The sequence below is a fragment of the Mobula hypostoma genome, chromosome 16 (genome assembly GCF_963921235.1).
Source record: "Mobula hypostoma chromosome 16, sMobHyp1.1, whole genome shotgun sequence".
Lineage (NCBI taxonomy): Eukaryota > Metazoa > Chordata > Chondrichthyes > Myliobatiformes > Myliobatidae > Mobula > Mobula hypostoma.
The window spans coordinates 43709428-43735448 of NC_086112.1; the positions used below are offsets into that span (position 1 = coordinate 43709428).

General features: G+C 39.6%; 1 protein-coding gene across 7 annotated transcripts in view; it reads right to left on the bottom strand.

Moving 5' to 3' along the window:
• Positions 1–26021, bottom strand: part of agtpbp1 (ATP/GTP binding carboxypeptidase 1) — a 265211-nt gene that overhangs the window by 125477 nt on the left and 113713 nt on the right. For all 7 annotated transcript variants that reach the window (XM_063068825.1, XM_063068822.1, XM_063068824.1 and 4 more), the window contains 2 exons: positions 24385–24448; positions 11723–11869 (listed from right to left, as the gene is read on the bottom strand). In XM_063068825.1, the coding sequence (XP_062924895.1) occupies positions 11723–11869; positions 24385–24448 (211 nt within the window). The remainder of the gene's footprint in view (positions 1–11722; positions 11870–24384; positions 24449–26021) is intronic.

Here is a 26021-nt window from a genome sequence, read left to right on the forward strand (position 1 = left end):
CTCTTTGTGCTGTTGCCATCAGGAAGTAGGTACAGGAGCCTCAGGACTCACACCACCAGGTTCAGGCACAGTTATTACCCCTAAGTCATCAGGCTCTTGAACCAAAGGGGATAACTTCACTCAACTTCATTTGCCCCATCTATGAAAAGTTCCCACAACCCATTGGCTCACTTTCAAGGTCTCTTCATCTCATGTTCTCAACATTTATTGGTTATTTATTTATTATTATTCTTTCTTTCTTTTTGTCTTTGCACAGTTTGTTGTCTTTTGCACACTGGTTGAGTATCCAAGTTGGTGCTGTTTGTAATGATTAATTATTTTATGGTATTATTGAGTATGTCCACAAGACAACGAATCTCAGGGTTGTACTTCATTTTCTGTGACCACCTCCAAGTTGCTTTTACTGGACACACAAAACATACATTCTTTTTAGTACCACAATAGGGTATAAAGTTAATGGAAAAAAATAAGGTACATCTCGATGTTTTTATTCCTAATATTATGTTTCTTTTCATGTTTTTGTAGTGCAAATAATCCTTTTTCTCCTCAGTCATACTTCAAAGAGATTGATTTATCCTGCTGTCAGCCAAATGCCACTAAAATTATAAATGTATTTATATTTAAAGGTGCTATATATAAAAATACTATAACACTGCTGTCAATAAGGTGTGTGCATGAAACTGTAGAATAATAAAATTCAAAATGGCTGAGCAACATCTTTAGAAGGAAGTCTACCATCCTTATCTGGTCTGGAATAATGCAACTTCAGCTTATCATAAGATTCCATTCCAGATATTTTAGCACAAAAATACTGCAGTTCTACTACAGTGCAGAATTTGAGAGAGCTGCACTCTCAGGAGCGCTGTTATTCAGATGGGGTATTACAATTAGGCCATTTTCTCTCTCTGATGGTTAAACAGATTAAGAAACTGAAAATCTAATCGCCTATTTAAGAAAGGAGGGAGATAAAACAAGAAGTGACAGGTCAGTGAAGCTGGCATTTGACATTAGGGAAATGCTGAATTTCATTGTTAAGGAAGATTTGAGATTATATTCAGCAGGCGGATTTAAAAAAACTTCAGTAGGTGAGGATATCTGTAATTCCAGGATGCCCTTGATATAGTGCCACACAAAAGGTTACCACAGAAAGTAAAAGTTCATTGTATTCAAAGAAATAAACTAGCATGGAGAAAGGATTGGCTGAGAAAAGAATCAGGTTGGCAAATGGATTGCCAGAGAAATTAGTGCTGAAGGCTTAACGATTTGCAAACTACACCAATGGCTGAATAAAGGTACTGAAAAGTGCAATATCATTTACATGATACAAAGGAAAGTGGAAAAGCAAGTTGAGAGAACAATCCAAAGAGTCTTGAAGAGAATACAGAAAAATTAGTTACGTTAAGTGAATGGAGGATAAGAATAGCAATTAGAATATAATTTTGGAAAACGTGAAATTATTCACCTTGGAAGAAAGCAGAATATTGTTTAATTGGAAAGATACGAAAGAATTCTACTACACAGAGAAAGTTAACAATCAAGAAGGCAAATGGAGTACAAAGGGGTTTGAATACAGAAATACAGAATTCTTTATCTGATGCTGGTGACTCTGTTCCTCGTGTACTGTGCACAGCCAGAGAGAGTTATCGGGTTGATCCCTCGGATAATAATTGGTTGAGCAAGTTGGCTCAACACTTGAATTGAGTGGTGAACGTACAGAAAGCTGTGAGGGAACTTGATAAGTAGGAAAGGACCATGTCCCTTTCATGAGTGATCGAAAAATTGCTTGCATACTTTCATACTGAAGGATCACACATTAAGGGCTGACGTGAGGAAAAATTTCTCTTAGGGTTGTGAATTTTTGGAATTTTAAATAGTTAGATTTCACCATTTAATTTATTCCAGTCTTAGTTAGATTAACATTTTTGCAAAAAACAACAGGTGCTGGAAATATAACAAGAATAAACTGGAAACAATCAGGTTAGACAGCACCTGTAGAAAGAGGAACACTGTTAATGTTTCAGGTCCAAGACTTTTGTCAGATCTTCTGTTATTATCAAAGTTGACAATCCTGAAGAACTGCCACCAAAGTAACTGATCCTAATGAATGGTGGGAGGATCAAGGCCTATTCCTGCTCCCAGCACTTTTGTTTTTGTGTGTTTCAAAAGCAAATTGTTAGCAGCAATAAAAACAGTTTCATTTTGGACAATATCTGATGAAAGCCAGCTGCATTTTAACATTTAATAATCATTTTACAAGGCATATACAGTACTGTGCAAAAGTCTTAGGTACATATAAATAGCTACAGTGCCGAAGACTTTTGCACAATACCACAGTAACTTTACATATTGCACTGTACTGCTGCTGTAAAAACAAAAACAAATCTTATGACATAGGTGAGTAATGATAAACCTGATTCTAATATGGGTCTTTATTGTGGACTGAGTGTGGGAAGGGAGCAGAGACAGGGGAATCATGCTTGGGAAAAGAGGAAGGGAGGGGGGAGGGTGTGGGAAGCACCAGAGAGTGTAATGATCTATTAACCAATTATTTGGAATCAAGTGACCTTGTTTGGTGTCTCAGGGCAGCCTTTATCTGCACCCATGCTACTCCACACCACTGGCACTCCTGCCCCACAACCCTCCTGTGGTGCTCTACCCTTGCCATTCCGAACATCCTTTGCTCCCACCAGATTTACAAACTCGCCCTCCACTCCATGTTGACAATACCGTGCTGTGCTAATATCTTCGGCACTGTGGCTATATATATGTGCCTAATGCTTTTGCACAGGACTGTAGTAGTATAGGGAAATAGTTGCCTATTTAAACCCCTAATTGAATTTGTATGGTCACTTTAGCTTCCAGCACATTTTGATAATGCTTAAAAGGGGAAAATCAGTCTGATGCTTTTTTGACAATCACAGGTGTATGTGTAACTTTATTACGTGGACAAGAATGACAACAAGCGATTTTATGTAGAGTACACACCATGCTGGGTTGTAGTAAGGATGTAACATCATATGGGCTTTTCCTGCCTAACGTATTTGTTTTTCAATAAGAATTGATTTTTCTGCAGGATTGTTCCACATTTAGCAGTCAATTTGCAAGCATATGATAACGGAATATAGGATCATCGCATCTAAGTCTACACTGCCCACATTTAAAGTTCATGAACATACATGACAATACTGACTGATGTTTCCTCACAAACAAGGACACTAAGGCCAAGTGTAAATCATTAGATCAAGCCTTGGGCAGTACTTTATTTCCTGCGGAGTATCAAGAAAGCTCACCTCTGTCCCAGGATACTGACGGACTTTTACCATTGTACCATTGAGAGCATACTCACCAACTGCATCTCAGTGTGGTATGGCAATTGTCCCGTATCGGATCACAAAGCACTTCAGCATGTGGTGAAAACTGCCCAGCGGATTATTGGCACCCAATTACCCACCATTGAGAACATCTACCATAAAAGCTGCCTGGGCAGGGCGAAAAGCATTATCAAGGATGCATCTCACCCTAACCATCGACTTTTTACTCTCCTCCCATCTGGTAGGCGCTACAGGAGCCTCCACTCCCACACCAGCAGGCACAGGAAGAGCTTCTTCTCTAAGGCTGTGACCCTGCTGAACCTCACATTCAAGCATTAATCAGCATTGCACCAATATTGTACTGTCTCAGTACTTTTATATTTGTGTGCTGTAGCACTTTTTATTCGCAATTATTTTGTAAATAACACTATTCTTTGCATTTCTGGTTAGATGCTAACTGCATTTCATTGGCTTTGTATCTGTACTCGGCACAATGACAATAAAGTTGAATCTAATCTAATCTCATGTAATTTATCTATGTGCCACAACTATTGGGCATTTTAACTAGCCATTAATATCATAATGTAATTAAGATAAACTATTTGCTAATTTCCCTTAATCTTGAAAGAGTTGACATTTGCATGCCTGTGGTTTATAATATTGATTTTCGGAGAAAAGTCCTCCCACTGACACCATGTGTAAAAAATAACCATAAACAAGTCAAACGTACATTAAGATGCAGAATCACCATTATCCAAAATTGCAAAATCAATGTTCCATTTTGTATGACAAATGTATTTCACTAAAATATTAATCAGCACAAAAGATGTGCTGACCTCAATAATGTATTATTTATAGATTCATGCTCCTTTGCAAATTCTTTGGATGGGCATGCTTGAATTGTAAAAGAAACCTTCAAACAAAATTTCACGAGTTCTATAAAACAGGTAATAAACTTAGATTTAAACATCTTTGTGTATAAAAGGCATTTATTGCACATAAAGAGAAAATAAAGCATCTTATTAAAGAAAAGGTTACATGGAAAATATGTTTGATTGAATAACCCATGAGACAACATGACAAAAATCAGCTAAATAGTTGGACTAAATGAGTACAGATTTGCTCATTATATAGCTCTATTTATAAACAAATCATGCCCTGATCTAAAACTAAAATACAGTATTTTGTCTGCCATATACTGAAGAATATACTAGGCTAATTAAATAATTTACAAGTACATTATGAGTTTAGATTACTTTATACCAACAGAAATTAATTTTGGCATCTTGTCATTTAGTAAATCTTCTAAAATACAGTTGTCATGTTATCAATGAGAATTAGAATGGAAGGGTGTCTGAGATCATCATAGTGAAGTAATATATTAAAAAATGGAACAATTTATCCATAATCCAGAGAAATAACATGAAAATTCAAAATGGAATTTGTAATCTTTTGTTTGGATCCATTTATGTTATCACACTATCACCCAATCCTTTATCTAAAACACAATGGAGAAAGGGATTACAATTATTTTTAAACTTTAAAATTAAATATCAATGAACTTCATTGACAGAACTTTCACACAGTACTTAAAGGAAACCTTTAATAACCTATTCAATCATATGATGAAAATTCTTGATCTAATTTCTGTATGTCTTCAAATAAATCAACGTGACAATACCGTGTGGAAAATGAATGAGCTTGTATGGTGCAAAAACACAGAACGCAGATAAAAGACAAGGATTAAGAGTGCAGAGCTTGGTAAGTGGAGCTGGGGAGTGGGGATGCATGGGAGATGCTGGGGGAATTATTGTATTAGAAGAGGTCTAAAATTTGGGAATATTGTGGCCTGGTGGGGGTGGGGTGGGGGTTAACCATAAATATTAAGGAATAAACAGCTAAATCGGAGTGGTGGACATGGTATATGCCAGGATACAGTCAATCAAGGTTTGAAGTTAATTGCCAGAAGATGGAAGATGCAAAGCTTAGAAAAAACGGAATTAATAACAGATACTGTTTCTACATCCAATCTGCTGAAGCAGAAGAAAAGTTGAAAATGATATAGTCAGACTCTGGAGAAAAAGAGCTCAACTCCAAGAGTAAATGACACCAAGATGGAAAAGAATCTCAGACATGAATGCTGTTAGTGACAAAGACACAGAATACAGCAACAGCTTTCTTCTGATAGTCATTAGAAGTTGTAGCTCATTGTTTTCCTGACAGAGAAAACAAGCACCAATGTAAAACAGCCATTATCATTCGTGACTGGCTTGCTTTTACCAATAATGTGAGAGATCCAGACCTAAGTGGAAAGAGAGTTTATGCTAGAGATGGGCACAGATCTTAAGGCAGCGTGATTAATAAATTGAAATTTTTTTAAGACCACGGGTCTTTTTACAAGAGGCTAGTTCCTTTAACATAGGGATTAATTTACAACTTCAATTAGCAAGAGAAGATGAATGGGCAGCAGTACAGATAATATGACTAGGGGAGCAAGACGAAAACTTCAGGCTAGTGACACAGAAACCAACAAACTCCTGATATTTGGCGGAGAGAGCAGCGAAATATGGATAATGGGAAAATCTGTAGATCACAATAAAATAGCCAAGTTATCTTTGTCCCTTAAAATGAGCCAAAATCCTCAACAATTTTAAAAGAGGTTTAATTGCATACACAAAATGGATGTGATTCATGGCCAAGCCACTTGAATAGCAAAAGTTTAATCTGCACTTTGACCACAGGGTCAAAGACAGAAGCCATAAAAAATAACCAAGATTTTCTAGGGACAAAAAGCATCAGAAATGGAAGTTAGTGAGTGACTGGGTAAATCAGTGCCTGCAGATGGTTTTATTTTCAACCTCAGTAATGTCTTCAATGTGGCACTTAGCCAATAAAGAGATTTTTTTTACACTTAATATAAAACAGGACAAATTTCAAATGGACCACAGTAAAAGGTGTTTAAAAACCCACAAAAATAATCAGCATGATTTTAGTATGTACTTTTTTTGTTTGAAAATAAAACACATTTTCCCCAGATCAAACTGTAGACCAAAGAGTAACATCACTTATCAAAACTGAACAAGCAGATTCAGTTACATTTTTTATCTATCTGTAATGTTAGTTTTCTACGAAAATTTGGAGGTCTTGATGGATTTGAAAGGTTGAGTGATTTGCAATGTACCAAGTCTGACATGGTTACATAATGCAAAATGAAATAATGGATATGCATACACAGGCAGACTTCCATGACAGTGCACACTAAATTAAATGTTTTTACCAATACATCATAAAACATAGAGTTCATTCTGTGCTGCGCAGGGAAAAGCATACTGGCTCTAGATAATTTCAACATATTTCTTTATTAAACATGATATGTGATATATGTTAGAGATTATAGATACAGCGCCTATAAAAAGTATTCACCCCCCCCCCACCCCCCGGAAGTTTTGATGTTTTATTGTTTTACAACGTTGAATCATAGTGGATTTAATTTGGCTTTTTGACACTGATCAACAGAAAAAGTCTCTTTTCAGTCAAAGTGAAAACAGAACAAAGTGATGTAAATGAATTACAAATATAAAACACAAAATAATTGATTGCATAAGAATTCACCCCCTTCAAGTCAGGATTTAATTGATGCACCTTTGGTCTGTGTGGATAGTCCTCTATCAGCTTTGCACATCTGGATACTGCAATTTTTCCCCATTCTTCTTTACGAAAATGCTCAAGCTCTGTCAGATTACAGGAGATCATGAGTGAACAGCACAGCCCCAAATCCTCAATTAGATTGAGGTCTGGACTCTGATCTGGCTACTCCAAGACATTAACTTTGTTGTTTCTAAGCCATTCCTGTGCAGCTTTGCTTTATGCTTGGAATCACTGTCTTGCTGTAAAACAAATCTTCTCTCAAGTCACAGTTCTCTTGCAGACTGCATCAGGTTTTCCTCCAGGACTTCCCTGTATTTTGCTGCATTCATTTTACCCTCCACCTTCACAAGCCTTCCAGGGCCTGCTGCAGTAAAGCATCCCTACAGCATGATGCGACCACCACCATGCTTCATGGCAGGGATGGTGTGCTTTTGATGATGTGTGGTGTTTGGCTTCCGCCAAACATAGCATTTAGTCTAGTGGCCAAAAAGCTCAATTTTGGTTTGATCAGACCATAGAACCTTCTTTCAGTGGACTTCAGAGTCTCCCACACGCCTTCTGGCAAACTCTTGTCAAGATTTATTGCAAGTTTTTTTCAAACAGTGGTTTTCTCTTTGCCACTCTTCCATAAAGCTGTGACTGGTGAAGTACGTGGGCTGTTAAAGCCATCTCCCATATATGTCTGTGCTTTAATTTAATATACATGCAGTTGTACACAAACACAACAAATTGGTGATGAGCACGAACCTGAATGTCAGTGAATATCATGAACGGCACAGATAGTTACGGGACGAAACAGTGCGAGTTAAAAAGCACAGAGAAAGCCGAAGGATGCGCGAGTAACAGTGAAAGACACGCTGAATTTAAAGTGAAAATAATGTGGCGATGGCTTCAGTCAGGAAAATTGATGAATTTGATAGTGCAAAATGAAGGCCGGGAGCCGTCTATCGAGAGGGCTGAACTATATTGTAACACGAACAATGTGGAGGAGCAAAAGAAAGCCCCTACACCTCTTAGCTTAATGGGTGCAAGGACATACAATCTCTTACACAACTTAGTAACCTCCAAAAAGCCAACAAGCGAGACATTCAATGAAATTGTTACAATTTTACAAAATCACTTGTGTCCTAAACTTGCTGATAATAGCTAAGAGATTTAGATTTTACAAAAGGAACCAGTCAAAAGATAAAAGCCTTTCTGAATACATTGCAGAACTACGCAAACTTTCTGAGTACTGTGACTTTAGAAATGGACTTTCTGAAGCATTAGGGGACAGGTTTGTATGTGGAATGCATAGTCAAAGCACTCAAAAGAGGCTACTGTCCAAAAGAGACCTAACCTTAGAACGGGCATTGACCATTGCAATATCGTTAGAGACTGTAGCAAAGGATGCAACAGAACTACAGGAAAGGAAGTTAGAATGTGAAATACACAAGATGTCCCTGAATGGTGCAAAAAGCCAAACATGTTATCGATGCGGCAAATCCTTCCATGATGCAAATGTCCGTTTGTGCAAAGAAAAAGTCTGCAGAAAGTATCACAGTCAAGGTCACATGGAAAGAATGTACAAGACAGACAAAAAGCACAACCTAGTGAAAAGTCGCCAACACAAAACTAAGTAAAAGCATAAGGTTATTGAATGTAACGCAGAATCAGACCACATGGAGTCTGACAAAGGTGAACAATCATAACTGGAACTGCATAGAATTACCGAAGCAGATCGCAATATAATATGGATCACAATAGATGGGTCTGGTGTAAAGACTTTAAATGGAGCTGCATACAGGGTCAGCTTTGCCTATAATTCCAGAGGCTGATTACAACACACCATTTTCTAAGATACCATTACAGAGGACCTCGGTGATGCTGAAGACCTACACAGGTGAAAAATTGTCTTCCAAAAGTAAACTGAAGGTGAATGTGATGTGTGGAAGACAAACACAGCATTTAGAACTTTACGTATTGGAAAGCAGAGAGCCAGCACTTTCTGGATGTGAATGGTTGAGAAAAATCCAACTGGACTGGCACTCAATCAGTATGGCATCAACAGGCAACTGCAGCCCAAATGGTAGCACTCAACAGAGGCTGTCACAGCTTGTTTAATGCTAATCAGAAGGCATTTGAGAGGGAAACAGATAAACAGATCGAAGATTTGGCCAGAAGCTGGTTGGGATGCCAAGGAGATCAACATGCACCCCCACAGGCAGCGTTACATCTGTGGGATTGATTGGCTGTTTTCACCATGGGAAAGAGTACATATTGACTCTGTTGGGCCATTCATGGACTCCATCTTCCTGATTGCTGTGGATGCTCATTCAAAGTGGTTGGAGGTAATACTAATGAAGTCAACCACCTCAGCAAAGACTGTTTCCACTCTGAGGACAATCTTCATCAGAAAGGGCTAACCAAAACAAATTATGAGTGACAATGGACCACAGTACATGTCAGAAGAATTCCGACTGTTCATGAAGAAAAATGGCATAAGACATTTCAAGTCAGCTCCTCACCACCCAGCAACCAATTGGTTGGCTGAAAGGTTTATCCAAACATTCAAAAAGTCCATTAAAGCAATGGACAAGAAGGACATTTCTCTACAGCACAACGTGGACAACTTCTTTTTTTGTGTATTGGAACTCTGTTCATGTGACAACAAATCAAACACCTGCAATGCTGTTAACAAACAGGAATCTGAGATCACACATAGACCTCCTGAAACCTGATCTATGGAGGGAAGTGCAGAATAAACAGTTCAGCCAGTTGCCAAGTGAAGTAGCAAGGAGCTTCGAGATTGGACAGGAAGTCCTAGCATGTGATTACCAAGAAGGCAAGTGGACACCTGGTAGGATAGCTACAAGAACTGGACCGCTGATGCACACAGTAGATGTCGGAGGTCAGGCATAGAGACGTCTGTGAACCAGATACTAGATACTCAACCCAAACACACACTGAGTCAACTGCATCCAACAGGACAGACTCATTACAGTCACCTGACTTACCTCTCAGTGATTGTGACACTGACAGCAATGTGACACCGGAAACTGAGAACGTTGTCTTAGACAAGACACCTACCAAACCTGATGCCACTCCACAGATGCAGAGGCGCTATACTGGATCTTTAAAACTGTGAAGTTAGTTAGGTTCTGTTATTGTGAAAGCATGCTTATTTGGTATATGGGTTTATGAAAGGGAAATGGAATGCTTTGTACATATACAGTTTTATGTTGCATTAATCTAAAGCGGGGGGAAGTGTAATGTATGGGTCTATTTTTTTGAGAGCAATGACACCCCCCACCACCTCAGCACTACGTATTGATTTGTTGTCTGCCCATGCACTATTGTCTATGCATGTGTACTGCTCTCTCTCTCTCTCGCTGCGTTGTGAATACATCCATTGAAGCCATTTCCCGTGTGCCTGCTTTTATGTAATATACATGTAGTTGTGCACAGACACAACAAAAACTTCCAAGGGGGATTTAAATACTTTTTATAGGCACCGTATAATGCACTGTGTGTTAAATGGAACCTGAACATAATACTTGAAGTGAAATGAACTTTCAAATAATTTAATGTGACTGACTCTTGATATCAGCATAGTCCCAAAAATACCTGAGATTCCTGACTAAACCATGTTTTACCAACTGCGTATCAGCCTGGCACCATGGGAGTTTTAAAGTGACTAGATCAGTCCCACTTCAGGATTGGAAGACATGAACTTACCTTAAAACTCTGCATTGTTAAAAATACCATAGAATACAGCATGGAAACAGGCCCTTCAGCTCAAGTCATCCATTTTGGCAATGAAGCGTATCTAAGCTAATCCCATTTATCTACATTTGGCCCATATCCCTCTAAACCTTTCCTATCCATGTACCTTCCCAAAGGGGAATAACATCTCCTCGGGCTGCTCATTCCATATATACACCCCCCATTGTGTGGAAACTGTTGTCCCTCAGCTGCCCTATAAATCTTTGCCCTCTCACCTTAAACCTATGGCTACTTGTTCGAGTCTCCCATAGGCCCACTTACCTTTACCTATTCTGTTGCAATACCAGATGAGCTCAAATACTTTTTGTCTCACAATCATCAAGATTTTTTACATGAGATTTTGCTGTGTCAGAAGTCACTGCCCCCCTTGACAACATAACAATAGTGAACACATCAAAACAATTAACTAGCAATGCAGCACTTCAGAAAACTTGAAAACATAATGACATTGTGGAATACTTCTTTTATTACTTCTACAGTTACGTGCAGACTGTTTGAGTCGATTCCTTTCCCTTGGAGTCTTTACAGATTTGGCTGGATTTCATTTACAATGTTGCAGCTTGAATGGGTTTCCTAAGCTAAAATCAGCAAGCAAAATAGGTAATATATTCAGTTCACTTTTGTGGCATATCATATGATTTTAATTGTGAACCCTGTGTTACCACTACAGAATCACCATTGTGCAGAGGATCCAAAGGTAAATACTAATTTTGGTACCACCGTAATCACTGTGAGATCTGTAGTACCACTGTAATCACTGTGAATAATTAGGTTAGTTCCACAACTGAAAGGCATTCTGTTTTACTAGTTTACCAGTGTCTGGTGCTCTACAGGCTTTACCGAAGGCCAAGGAGCTAGTTAATTATCCAGATGTATACTGCAACGAACATAGCGCTATTGATCACAATCAATACTTTATAAAGGAAACACTATGTCAAAAATATACTTTCTTTGAGCAACTGATCTTCAAGTTTGGTTCAATGATTAAAAAAACAAACCTTTTGGTCCAATCTTTGCCAGAATAGAATGTAGCTGTATCATAATCTCTTCATTTGGTGGAAAATCCTTACTGGCACTGAACAGCAATTGAAGCAGAATCTGACTCCCTCCTTTGGAGACCAAAATGCTGCACCTGCGCCCTCCACCTGGAAAATACACATTACTTTTAGAGAGTAATTCATTTATATGGGGCATGTTGCAAATAGACCTCGATGTATGTTTTATTTTATGAATCGCATGAATCTAATTTTCTGGATGTTGGCCTGGATTTCATTACACAATTATTTTTACACAAAAATGTTTGTTTCTATCAATAACATTAAAAATTAGAACAAACATAAAACACCATCATGATATTCAAAACAAGAGTCTTGGTTGCCTGTTGTCAATGTTCTTCTCCAGAATTAAAAACATCTGTACAAATTTTTTTCCAAGATTCTATCGCACATTAGGAGTGGCCCACCACTTCTTACACGAACAGAGACCTAACCAGATCCTCTCCACCAATGCAGTCACTCACCTGGTTGAATTTGACCACATGTTGAATAACAATTCCTCCTAGTCACTCTTCACAGATCAAAGATGTATCTACAGGCATTTACGTGGACTCAAGCTACGTTGGTTTTTGTTTTAAAAGGTCCAATGCTCCCAACCCTTTTTATGGTACACCAACAACAGCATTGGTACTGCTTCCTCCAATTCAAAGGTTCAAGCGTTAATTTTATTGGCAAAACATGAATGCACAATATAACTCTGATATTCATCTTCTCCAGATAGCCATGAAGTACATAAAAACCACGGGAGTCGTTGAAGATGTCAACACCCCCCCCCACATGATAAAGAAAAAGAAACAAAACTCGCAAACCCAAACCCTCCCTCGCTCAAAAAACAGATCACCCACCCAGAAGTTGGCAGCCCACACCCCACACTGCCTCCCTCACAAAAAAGAACAGCACCAACATCACCAAACCCCCAACCCCCAACCCCCAACCCCCTCTCCTACATAAAAAAAACAACAGATCACCCATACCAAAAAACCAACAAGAAAATCAGAGCCCAAATCTCCACCCATTCCCTCACACAAAAACCAACACATTGCCCACCCGGAACCCCAACTCGCCATTTGGCAGCAAGAAAGGAAACACAGAAAACTAAAGGAGAGCAATATAAACTACAGTCCAATAATCACATAAATCTCTCAATTTCAAAAACATCCTTCCGCCAGAACCGAAAAGAGCAGCCACTCGAACTCAGTCCTTCCACGAAGAGTTGACCACTGCACCGTCAACCTGCGGGCATCTGACCCCCGCGCCACCAACCTGTAGAGAGCGACCGCTGAACTCCTCTGCATTTACATTCATGCTTCAATCTTCCTTGGTGCTTCAAAATGGAGTCAATCATGGTGCCGCATCCTGTCTTTGATCTTCTGCACGAGACAGCTCTTGTTCATGGTCCTCTTTGAGGACAGCAGAGTGCCAGATCACTCAATTAACTCCGAACTGCACTTCATAGACTCCAGTAGTCTCCGAAACACAAGAAAGCAGAAGGCTTAGAAAGAGTGAATTTAAGAGATTTGCAATCTGGAAAATGTCGCCCGAGGAATCGTTGTCCACTGGCGCCCGAGGTCTTGTATGGAACTCAAAAATTTCATCACTTGTTTTTAATTTCCACCCTGCTCTTGCCTTAACATTGTCCATCTCGAACTCTTCCCTTCCTTTACTGGTTCTCTCCATCTCTACCTCAGGTGATGGGCCAGACAAAAGTCCAAAGATTCCCTTCAGTTGGAGGTACCAATTATAGGTATCAATGAGTTTTTTATCCCTCCATAATTCCATTTGAATTCCCAATCAAACAAATGGTCTATGGAGGTTCATTGAAATGCCAAACATGAACTTCTTCACTTTTCACTTGGCCTTCCACCACTACTCCACTTTTTTGTTAAAGTGCTGATATGGATATCAAACACTGTTGGAGTGCTGATATTGAATGGATCAGACTAGAGAGATAATCGGTGTAGCTTTGCTTTTGTGTGTTATCTTACTGACACTTAAAGCAATGGCATTACACAATCATTAAGATACTTACTCTAATAAGAGATGTATTTTTGTTCTTAATTTTTACGTTATTCTCTAAACACCAAGTTCTCACTGAGCAAGCAACACCTTTCTGCTCTTGAATGGAAAAAACAAGCAATATTGTCAACTGATAGTTTTAGATCTCTTAAAACGCTAGTGCAGCCAATCTAATGCCAAAAACCTTTTAAGAAATTACTTTGAAGTTGCATGTTCTCCTTGTTCAGGTCCTCTGGCTTCCTCCCACATCTCAAGGGCATGCTGTTTAATTTGCCACTGTGAATTGCCCGTGGTGTAGGTGATGCCACAAGAATCAGAGGGATTGATGGGGATGAGAAAAAGAATAGCTTACAGAGAAATCCACAAGAGAATGAGATTGATGAGAATACTCAAGAAGCTAACAGAGTCAATGCAGTTCTCCTACATCATAAGAAAAAGCAATTTTTACATCCATCAAACAGAAAAGAAATAAAAATCACTTTTTTCGCTTCAGTACATTGACATTACTGTATAAACATAGATCGATGTGGGATTAGCTGAAATTAAAAAAAAAATTAGAATGATTGACGAAGGAAAGCTAGCAATTCTGCAATGAAGAGAACTGTTTTAGGTAAGTTTTTCTTTATTGCGTCCCCCATATAGAAATACAAAGGAAGTGAGAAAAATTATTTATCCGAATACAGCTTTGATATCCTACATCTGTATATGCATGTAAACCTATTTATCATAATTCAGAGTACATTACAGGAATTCTGCTCACTTTGACTTTATCCCAGAACAATACATTATATTTCCTTCCTGATGTTGTGTTTTTTTTAAACTACTTGTTCATTCAAATTTCAAGCCAGAAAAACATGATTGAATTTAAGAAGGTTTGGGGAGTCAAACCATTAACATTGGGAAATTGGTAGGATAAACAAATTTTAAAAAACTTATAAATACTCATATACACACAAGTATCATATATCACCATATCCAAGTGTGGGGTAATGCAATTTGGGAAGTCAAATTCTGGAAGAACATGTAGAGTAAATGGAAAATAGCATTGAGAACTTGGGGTGCAATTCCATAGCTCCATGAATGTAGAGGTAGAAATGCATAGAATAACTATGTAATTTGAGAAGATTACTTTCATAAACCAAGATATTGTATATAAGAGTTAGAACATCATCTTGCAGCTATATAAAATCTTCAATAAAAGAGGCTTAGACAGTGAGGAAGGTTTTCAGAGCCTGCAGAGGGACTTGGACCAGCTGGAAAAATAGGCTGAAAAATGGCAGATGGAGTTTAATACAGACAAGTGTGAGGTATTGCATGTTGGAAGGACAAACCAAGATAGAACATACAGGGTAATGCTAAGGCACTGAGGAGTGCAGTGGAACAGAGGGATCTGGGAATACAGATACAAAATTCCCTAAAAGTGGCGTCACAGGTAGATAGGGTCGTAAAGAGAGCTTTTGGTACATTGGCCTTTATTAATCAAAGTATTGAGTATAAGAGCTGGAATGTTATGATGAGGTTGTATAAGGCACTGGTGAGGCTTAATCTGGAGTATTGTATTCAGTTTTGGTCACCAAATTACAGGAAGGATATAAATAAGGTTGAAAGAGTGCAGAGAAGGTTTACAAGGATGTTGCCGGGACTTGAGAAACTCAGTTACAGAGAAAGGTTGAATAAGTTAGGACTTTATTCCCTGGAGCATAGAAGAATGAGGGGAGATTTGATAGAGGTATATAAAATTATGATGGGTATAGATAGAGTGAATGCAAACAGGCTTTTTCCACTGAGGCAAGGGGAGAAAAAAACCAGAGGACATGGGTTAAGGGTGAGGGGGGAAAAGTTTAAAGGGAACATTAAGGGGGGCTTCTTCACACAGAGAGTGGTGGGAGTATGGAATGCGCTGCCAGACGAGGTGGTAAATGCGGGTTCTTTTTTAACATTTAAGAATAAATTGGACAGATACATGGATGGGAGGTGTATGGAAGGATATGGTCCATGTGCAGGTCAGTGGGACTAGGCAGAAAATGGTTCAGCACAGCCAAGAAGGGCCAAAAGGCCTGTTTCTGTGCTGTAGTTTCTATGGTTCTATTACACACAATTCTGGTTGCCACTCTACAGCAGGGATCCCCAACCTTTTTTGCACTGCAGACCGGTTTAATATTGACAATATTCCTGAGGACCGGCTGACCGGGGGGTGGGGGAGGGGTGTTCAAGTAGAGTTAAACTCACCTCAACATGTCTTTTACAGTTAGGGTTGCCAACTTTCTCACTCCAAAATAAGGGACAAAAGTAGCAGTCGAATCCCAGGAAACTTTACCCCAGAAAGACTACCATGACCATGAAGCCTTGCGCGGGCACCGACGTGCGAATGTGATGTGCGCATGCGCATACCTGCCGATTTTTTTTCTCCACAAGTCGGTTTTACCTTCACCTTCCTGACTATACTGTACATACATTATTTATGCTTTATATAGGCTGTGTATTTATCATATCATTCCTGCTTTTACTATATGTTAGTGTCATTTTTGGTTTTATGTGTTATTTGGTATGATTTGATAGATTATTTTTTGGGTCTGAGAATGCTCAAAAATTTTTTCCATATAAATTATTTGTAATTGCTTCTTCACTTAACGCCATTCCGGCACGGAAGGTTTCATAGGAATGCTCTACCTTAGCGGGGGAAATACGGGACAAGGGCGGTCCTGTATGGGACAAACCAATTTAGCCCAATATACGGGATGTCCCGGCAAATACGGGTCAGTTGGCAGCTCTATGTTCAAGTTCAACAGTGCGTGACAGGGAATGAGGAAAGGTGTAGCTGACTCATATCGTTTCCTTGCGGCCTGGTAGCACATGCTTTACGGCCCGGTGGTTGGGGACCGCTGCTTTGGAAGAAGGATGTGGTAGCAACAGAGAAAATGCAGAAGAGATTCATCAGGCTGTTATCTGGAATGGAGGGTGGTAGTAATAAGGAGAAACTGCATAGAAACACAGAAAACCTACAGCGAAATACAGGTCCTTTGGCCCACAATGCTGTGCCGAACACTAAGGTGACCCATAGCCCTCTATCTTTCTAAACACCATGTACCTATCCAGGAGTCTCTTAAAAAACCCTATCGTATCTGTCTCCACGACCGTTGCCGGCAGCCCATTCCATGCACTCTGCGTAAAAAACTTACCCCTGACATCTCCTCTGTACCTACATCCAAGCACCTTAAAACTGTGCCCTCTTGTGCTAGCCATTTCAGCCCTGGGAAAAAGCCTCTGACTATCCACACGATCAATGCCTCTCATCATCTTATACATCTCTATCAGGTCACCTCTCATCCTCCATTTACTCAACCTATTCTCCTAAGGAATGGTCCCCAATCCAAGCAATATCCGTGTAAGTCTCCTCTGCACCCTTTCTATAGTTTCCATATTCTTCCTGTAGTAAGGTGACCAGAACTGAGCACAGTACTCCGAGTGGGGCATGACCAGGGTCTTAAGTAGCTGTAACATTACCTCTCGGCTCTTAAACTCAATCCTACAGTTAATGAAAGCCAATGCAGTGTATGCCTTCTTAGCCACAAAATCAACCTGCGCTGCAGCTTTGAGAGTCCTATGGACTTGGACCCCAAGGTCCCTCTGATCTTCCACACTGCCAAGAGTCTTGCCATTAATACTATATTCTGCCATCATATTTGGCCTACCAAAATGAACTACCTCACACTTATCTGGGTTGAACTCCATCTGCCACTTCTCAGCCCAGTTTTGCATCCTATCGATGTCCCACTGTAGCCTCTGACAGCTCTCCACACTATCCGCAACACCCTCAACCTTTGTGTCATCAGCAAATTTACTAACCCATCCCTCCACTTTCTCATCCAGGTCATTTATAAAAATCACGAAGAGAAGGAGTCTCAGAACAGATCCCTGTGGCACACCACTGGTCACCAACCCCCATGCAGAATGTGACCTGTCTACAACCACTCTTTGCCTTCTGTGAGCAAGTCAATTTTGGATCCGCAAGGCAAGGTTTTCTTGGATCCCATGCCTACTTTCTTTCTCAATAAGCCTTGCATGGGGTACCTTGTCAAATGCCTTGCTGAAAGCCATATACACGACATCTACTGCTCTACCTTCATTAACATGTCTAGTCACATCCTCAAAAAATTAAACCACCTGCCTTTGACAAAGCCATGCTGACTATTCTTAATCATATTATGCCTCTCCAAATGTTTATAATTCCTGCCTCTCAGGATCTTTTCCATCAATTTATCAACCACTGAAGTAAGACTCACTGGTCTATAATTTCCTGGGCTATCTCTACTCCCTTTCTTGAATAAGGGAACAACATCCCCACAACCCTTCAATCCTCCGGAAGCTCTCCCGTCCCCACTGATGATGCAAAGATCATTGCCAGAGGCTCAGCAATCTCCTCCCTCGCCTCCCACAGTAGCCTGGGGTATATCTCATCTGGTCCCAGTGACTTATCCAACTTGATGCTTTCCAAAGACTCCAGCACATACAATTTCTTAATGTCTACATGCTCAAGCTTTTCAGTCCGCTGTAAGTCATCTTTACAATCACCAAGATCCTTTTCCATAGTGAATACTGAAGCAAAGTATTCATTAAGTATCTCTGCTATCTCCTCTGGTCCCATACACACTTTTCCACTGTCACACTTGATTGGTCCTATTTTCTCATGTTTATCCTCTTGCTCTTCACAAACTTGTAGAATGTCTTGGGGTTTTCCTTAATCCTGCTCGCCAAGGTCTTCTCATGGCCCCTTCTAACTCTCCTAATTTCATTCTTAAACTTCTTCTTGCTAGCCTTATAATCTTCTAGATCTCTATCATTACCTAGTTTTTCAAACCTTTCATAAGCTTTTTTTTCTTCTTGACTAGATTTTCAACAGCCTTTGTGTAACACGGTTCCTGTACCCTGCCATCCTTTCCTTGCCTCATTGGAACGTACCTATGCAGAACGCCACGCAAATATCCCCTGAACATTTGCCACATTTCTGCTGTACATTTCCCTGAGAACATCTGTTCCCAATTTATGCTTCCAAGTTCTTGCCTGATAGCTTCATATTTCCCCTTACTCCAATTAAATACTTTCCAAACTTGTCCGTTCCTATCCTTCTCCAATGCTATGGTAAAGGAGATAGAATTGTGATCACCATCTCCAAAATGCTCTCCCACTGAGAGACCTGACACCTAACCGGGTTAATTTCCCAATGCCAGATCAAGTACGGCCTCTCCTCTTGTCGGCTTATCTACATACTGTCAGGAGTCCTTCCTGAACACACCTAACAAACTCCACCCCATCTAAACCCCTTGCTCTAGGGAGATGCCAATCAATATTTAGGAAATTAAAATCTCCCACCACGCCAACCCTGTTATTACTACACCTTTCCAGAATCTGTCTCCCTATCTGCTCCTCTATGTCCCTGTTATTATTGGATGGTCTATAAGAAACACCCAGTAGAGTTATTGACCCTTTCCTGTTTCTAACTTCCACCCACAGAGACTCAGTAGACAATCCCTCCGCGACTTCCACTTTTTCTGCAGCTGTGACACTATCTCTGATCAGAAGTGCCATGCCCCCACCTCTTTTGCCTCCCTCCCTGTCCTTTCTGAAACCTCGATAGCCTGGCACTCTAAGTAATCATTCCTGCCCCTGAGCCATCCAAGTTTCTTTAATGGCCACAATATTATAGCTCCAAGTACTGATCCACGCTCTAAGCTCATTTGCTTCAGTACAGGCCAGGTTTACTCTCATTGGAACATAGCAGGCTGAGTGATGACCTTACGGATTTTCTTAATATTATAAGGAGCATAGATAGGATAGAAGGCTGAAGTCCTTTCCTCAGTGTAGTAAAGTTGAAAATTACAGATCATAGGTGTAGGGTTATTACAGGAAGAATTTTAAAGAATATCCAAGAAAGTTTTCTGACACAGAGTGACCAATAACTGGAATGGAGGTGGTAGAGACTGATACTCTTAAAACAATTAAAAGGCATTTGTACAGGTGCTTGAAAAGGAACATTTGGATATGAGTCTAAAATAGGCCAATGAGATTAGCCAAGATAAGCATCATTGTTTGTATGGACAACGCAACCTGTTTCTGTGCTTTATGATTGAGTGATTCTACGAAAATCTGAAAATATAATTGTTCTGTCATTTTAATTCCATTGTTTAAGCTACCCTCTCCCAATTAGGTTTAGTTTCTCGTGCAAGTTCCTCCTGAAAGAATACCCAAGGTAGGTCTAGAGTTTATTTCAGAATCAGCAGTGACCTTGAGCATCCTCAACAATTAAAACTGGTGAAAAAGGATCAAGTGTTTTCCTGGCGTATATGGTGAATAACCTATTCTCAGGCTTCCAGCCAGACAGAGATATCGATTTTAACTAATGTTTCAATGACAAACTCTGCCATCTTCATCATGGATTATGTCTACTCTGGTTATTTTTTTTTTAAATAAGCCATAAGATATAGCAGCAGAAGTAGGCTATTCGGCCCATTAAGCCTGTTCCGCCATTCAGTCATGGGCTGATCCAGTTCTTCCAGTCTTCCCCATTCACCTGCCTCTCCCCACACCCTTTGATGCCCTGGCTAATCAAGAACCTATCAATCTCTGCCTTAAATGCACCCAATAACTTGGCCTCCACAGTCGCCTGTGGCAACAAATTTCACTAATTTACCACCCTCTGTCTAAAGTAATTTCTCTGCATCTCTGTCCTAAGTGGATGTCCTTCAGTCCTGAAGTTGTACCCTCTCGTCCTAGACTCCCCTACCATGGGAAATAACTTTGCCATATCTAATCTGTTCAGGCCTTTTATTATTCGGAATGTTTCTATGAGATCCCCCTCATTCCCCTGAACTCCAGGGAATACAGCCCAAGAGTTGCCTGACGTTCCTCATACAGTAACCCTTCCATTCCTGAAATCATTCTCGTGAATTTTCTCTGAATCTTCTCCAATGTCGGTATATCCTTTCTAAAATAAGGAGCTCAAAACTGCACACAATACTCGAAGTGTGGACTCACCGGTGCCTTACAGAGCCTCAACATCACATCCCTGCTCTTATATTCTATACCTCTTAAATTGAATGCCAACATTGCATTCACCTTCTTCAACACCAACACAACCTGAAGGTTAGTCTTTAGGGTATCCTGCACAATGACTCCCAAGTCCTTTTGCATCTCTGCATTTTGAATTCTCTCACCATCTAAATAATAGTCTGCCTGTTTACTTCTTCCACCAAAGGGCATGACCATACACTTTCCAACATTGCACTTCATTTGCCACTTCTTTGCCTATTCCCCTAAACTATTTAAGTCTCGTTGCAGGCTCCCTGTTTCCTCAACACTACCCGCTCCTCCACCTATCTTTGTATCATCGGCAAATTTAGCCACAAATCCATTAATCCCATAGTCCAAATCATTGACATACATTGTAAAAAGCAGTGGTCCCAACACTGACCCCTGTGGAACTCCACTGTTAACCGGCAGCCAGCCAGAATCGGATCCCTTTATTCCCACTCTCTGTTTTTTGCCCATCAGCCAATGCTCCACCCATGCTAGTAACTCCCCTGTTATACATATATACACACACACACATTATATATATATATATTTTTTTTTTTTCAGGATCTAGAGTAATACCATCTTACAAACCTGTAAAGAAGCTCAAATTACAGCTTATGTGGGTCAACGATGACCTGGGACTCAGGACAGCTGGCTTTTACAGGATTCCCTGTGAATGCGGAGCAGGGTATATAGGACGAACAGGGCACAATATAGAAACCTGTATTTAGGAGCACGGGAGAGGTATCCGTTTGGGTTACTTGGAGAAATCGGTGGTAGCAAAACATTGCATTCACAATGGCCATTGACTTCGATGGCACAAAATTACTGTCCCACACCAATGGGTTTTGGGACCACCTGGTGAAGGAAGCTATTGAAATAAAACTAGAGGAAAAGAATTTTAACAAAGATGAAGGTCTCGCTCCAAGTAAGAACTAGAATTCAATTGTAAACAAAGTGGGGCAGCAGAACCTAAATTGGATGAGGACTAACCAATCAGGAGGGATGGATGATGGGGGCTATTTATATCACAAGACTCGAAATAAAATCCAGACCAGCAGGAACTTGCAAGGGAAACTAAACCCAATTTCTAAACAGTTATTGGGGGAGGAATAAAAATGACAAAAAAATACATATTTTCAGACTTTCACAGAATCATTCATCATATAGCACAGAAACAGGTTGCATTGTCCATACAAACAGTGATGCTTATCTGTCCTAATCCCATTGGCCTATGTTAGACTCATTTATACGTTAATTAAAATTGATGTTTACAATTCAAAGCTCTTCATCAATATTTTTCAGTTGAAGATAAAAGTATCTTCCAATAAGTTATTTTAATATTTTTTTCTTTCACTAAGAAAATTATTCACTTCAGTGTAAATTTGTAAACAGTAGATTAAGGATCTTCTTTTCAGATGATGAATTTACTGCTTTTAAACACTAGGTGGCATTAGGAGTTTATAGAATGCTTCAGAATTTTTGATATTTCAGAAATGTCTTTAGGTGGAAAAGGAAGAAAATAATCCAAACTCTGTTGTTAGTTTATTTGGAATATACTGTTTATTTATTATTGTTCCTAAAGAGTTCATACTGGTTTAGGTTCAGGAACAGTTATTACCCCTCAACCATCAGGCTCCTGAACCAGTGGAATAACTTCATTCAACATCACTCGCCCCATCACTGAACTGTTCCCACAACCTATGGATTCATTTTCAAGGACTCTTCATCTCATATGTATTGCTTATTTATTTATTTTCAAGATCTCTCACCCCATTACCTCTTCCCACCCTATTACTTGTAAAAATCCCATCCCCTTCTCTCAATTCCTCTGTCTCTACCGCATCCGCTCTCAGAATAAGGTTTTTCATCCCAGAATGAAGGAAATGTCCTCCTTTTTCAAAGAAAGGGGCTTCCCTTCCTCCACCATCAACACTGCCCTCAACCACATCTTTTCCATTTCACCTACATCTGCTCTTACCCCATCCTCACGCCATCCTACCAGGGATAGTCACCTACCACCCCACCAGCTCAGCATCCAGCACATAATTCTCCGGATTCCACCACCAAGCACATCTTTCCCTCCCCACCCCCATCCCACTTTCTGCTTTCCTACGCGACTCACTTGTCCATTCGTCCCTCCCCACTGATCTTCCAACTGGCACTTACCCTTGCAAGCAGAACAACCACTACACCTGCCCCTACACCTCCTCCCTCACTACCATTCAGGGCCCCAAAAAGTCCTTCCAGGTGAGGAGACACTTCACCTGTTGGTACTGTGTTCGGTGCTCCCGGTGTGGCCTTCTGTATATCGGTGAGACCCGACATACAAACATGTAGATTGGGAGACAAATTTCACCAAGCACCTACACTCTGTCTATCAGAAGAAATGGGATTTCCCAGTGGCCACCCATCTTAATTACACTTCCCATTCCGATATGTCAATCTATTGCCTCCTCTACTGTTGCTATGAGGCCACACTCGGGTTGGAGGAACACCACCTTACATTCCATCTGAGTAGCTTCCAACCTGATGGCATGAACATTGATTTCTCAAACTTCCAGTAATGGCCCACATGCCCTTCACCATTCCTCATACTCTTTTCCCTCTCTCACCTCATCTCCTTGCCTGCCCATCGCCTCCCTCTGGTGCTCCTCTCCCCTCTTCTTTCTTCCATTGCCTTCTGTCCTCTCCTATCAGACTCCCCCTTCTCCAGCCCAGTACCTATTTCACCAATCAACTTCCCAGCTCTTTACTTCATTCCTCCCCCTCCCAGTTTCACATGTTACCTTGTGTTTCTCTCTCCATTCCCCCACCTTTTAAATCAAGTCATCTTTTTATCTCCAGTCCCGCCGAAGGGTCTCGGCCCAAAACATCAACTGTACTTTTTTTCCATAGATGCTGCCTGGCTTGCTGAGCTCCTCCAGCATTTTGTATGTGACAATAGACCCACCCCTGCTCTCCATGTATAACAGAGTTGCTGTGCTAGCCTGAAACAGCTAGTCGTGCTTCAATGATTTGGTCTGACATTTTCAGCTATTTTACATATTATTTAAATAAATTGTAATGAATGTAAATAGACAATAAAGAATGTAAATGATGCACAATTTTTAAAAACTTTCAATTACCAGTTTATGAACCTATAAAATTTAAGATACACCATATGAATATTCATATATTGATCACGTGTGTAAAGACAGTACCTTTTATTTTTAATTGATCAAACAAAAATGCAATTAGCCACATTGGAGTTACCATAAGGTTAATAACTAGAGTTTAGAACATCTTAAGTAACTAACACATTAAATGCTTTCCTGATATTCACCACTACCAGCATGAGGAAGTAATACAGTCTATATGGCTACAACCTATAATGCTGTGTATCTGGAATCATTGTAAAGTAACATTTTACTGAACAAGTTCCCTTTCCCAAACACTCTTAACATCCAGGTAAAAATGGTATCATATGAGGACAACTTAAATTCAAAAACAAAACATATGTTCTTATATACACTCACCCACTGAAACCAATTCATTAAGTATGTTGAGAATATTCAATGTAATTTGCAGGTCACGAGTGTTCTGAAAAACAAATTTAAGTTTTCTTCACCATCAGTCAAAAGCATCCAACTGTGTAACAGCAGTCTCTTTTTTTTAAAAGAATTCTTAAGTACGCTGTAAAAGACCAGTCAAGACATAATTGTATTTAACTCTAATAGTTCCATGGGAGAACACTATTTTGTAAAAGACAGTGGAGTTAAGATTTTTTAATAATTTATTTCATGGAGAATTGTATACAATAAATGTCCCAAGGTTCCTCATTATTCAATGGATTGGGACACTAATCCCCATAAGAAGATAATAGATATTGAAATCCCTGGTCCAGGAAGTAAGTTTAACAAAGCAATATGAAGACAGGGTTAAAATAATGACACAGAGGCATTAAGAAATTTCCGTGCTGACGGGTAGGGCTCAGGGCTTCGCTGGCACGGTCAGTGTAAGCCATTGTAGGGACTGTCTCGATCCTGTACTCTTTCTCATCCTCTCCTGTTAGATGCATTTGAAGTTGCTGTCTCCCTTTCATATACTTGACTGCACAGTTCTCTCCAGTCATTAATCCTTCGAGATTGTAATATAATGTTCCTTCATCTAAGACATTCCAGATTTAAGATTATTGTATTATTATTATATTGAAAGGAAAACAATGCATAGTTACAGAGCAAAGTAACTATGCTCTGAATTTGAATACATGTTTTTTGTTGACAGGTTGACACTAAAGGAGATCTTGCTTGGTCCAGCATTTAATGAGATAGTAAACAGATATCCTGTTTTATCAGTCCAAACGTTTTAGACTGAAATTGCCACTGGAATCAAGGTTTAATTCAAAATATTCAGAAGTATTTTACTTTAGAAGGGACAGGAAAAAAAACAGAAACAGGGGTGGTAGGGGCAATGTTGACAGTAAAAGCAGTAGTGAGGAATGATTTTGGCTTAGTGAAAGGAATTAGAATCAATTTAACAGAGACAAGAACTGACAAGATTATTAAAAACACTGCTCATGACAACTTATAGGCAATCTTACCACATCAAGAAAAAGGTTATGCAGCAAAGGTAATACAATTAATTTTAAATCTTTAGAGCAACTGGCCCAATCAATCTGAAAAAGCCTGAAGGATGATTTCATAGAATGATTGAGGCAGCTTCCTAAAGCAATATGTCACTGAACACTCCATTTTAAACTTAGGCTTGAGTAATGAATGAGGAGGATTAATATGATATCAGATACCAAGGATCTTCAAGGATAAGATGAAACATGACAGAATCCAATATCGAGTGGCACAATTTAAAACCAAAAATTGTCCAAAATAGGTGTATAAAGCTTAAGTATATTGGGAAATTAGTTTTAAAAATCTGCAAAAAAATAAGAATAAGGAACATCTAATATTTTTCAAGTAACAGACATCACATTGAGAATAAAAATTCAACAAAAAAAATCTACCCATGGCTGATAGAGAATAAAATGTTCGATTGAGGAACTAATTATCAGGCAAATAAGGCCAAGTTTGTTAAAATAGTACTCTTGTATTTTCAAAAGATGTGAAAAATATTGATATTAAACAGGGCTGTCAAGATTCAGGTAAAATATAATGGGTTG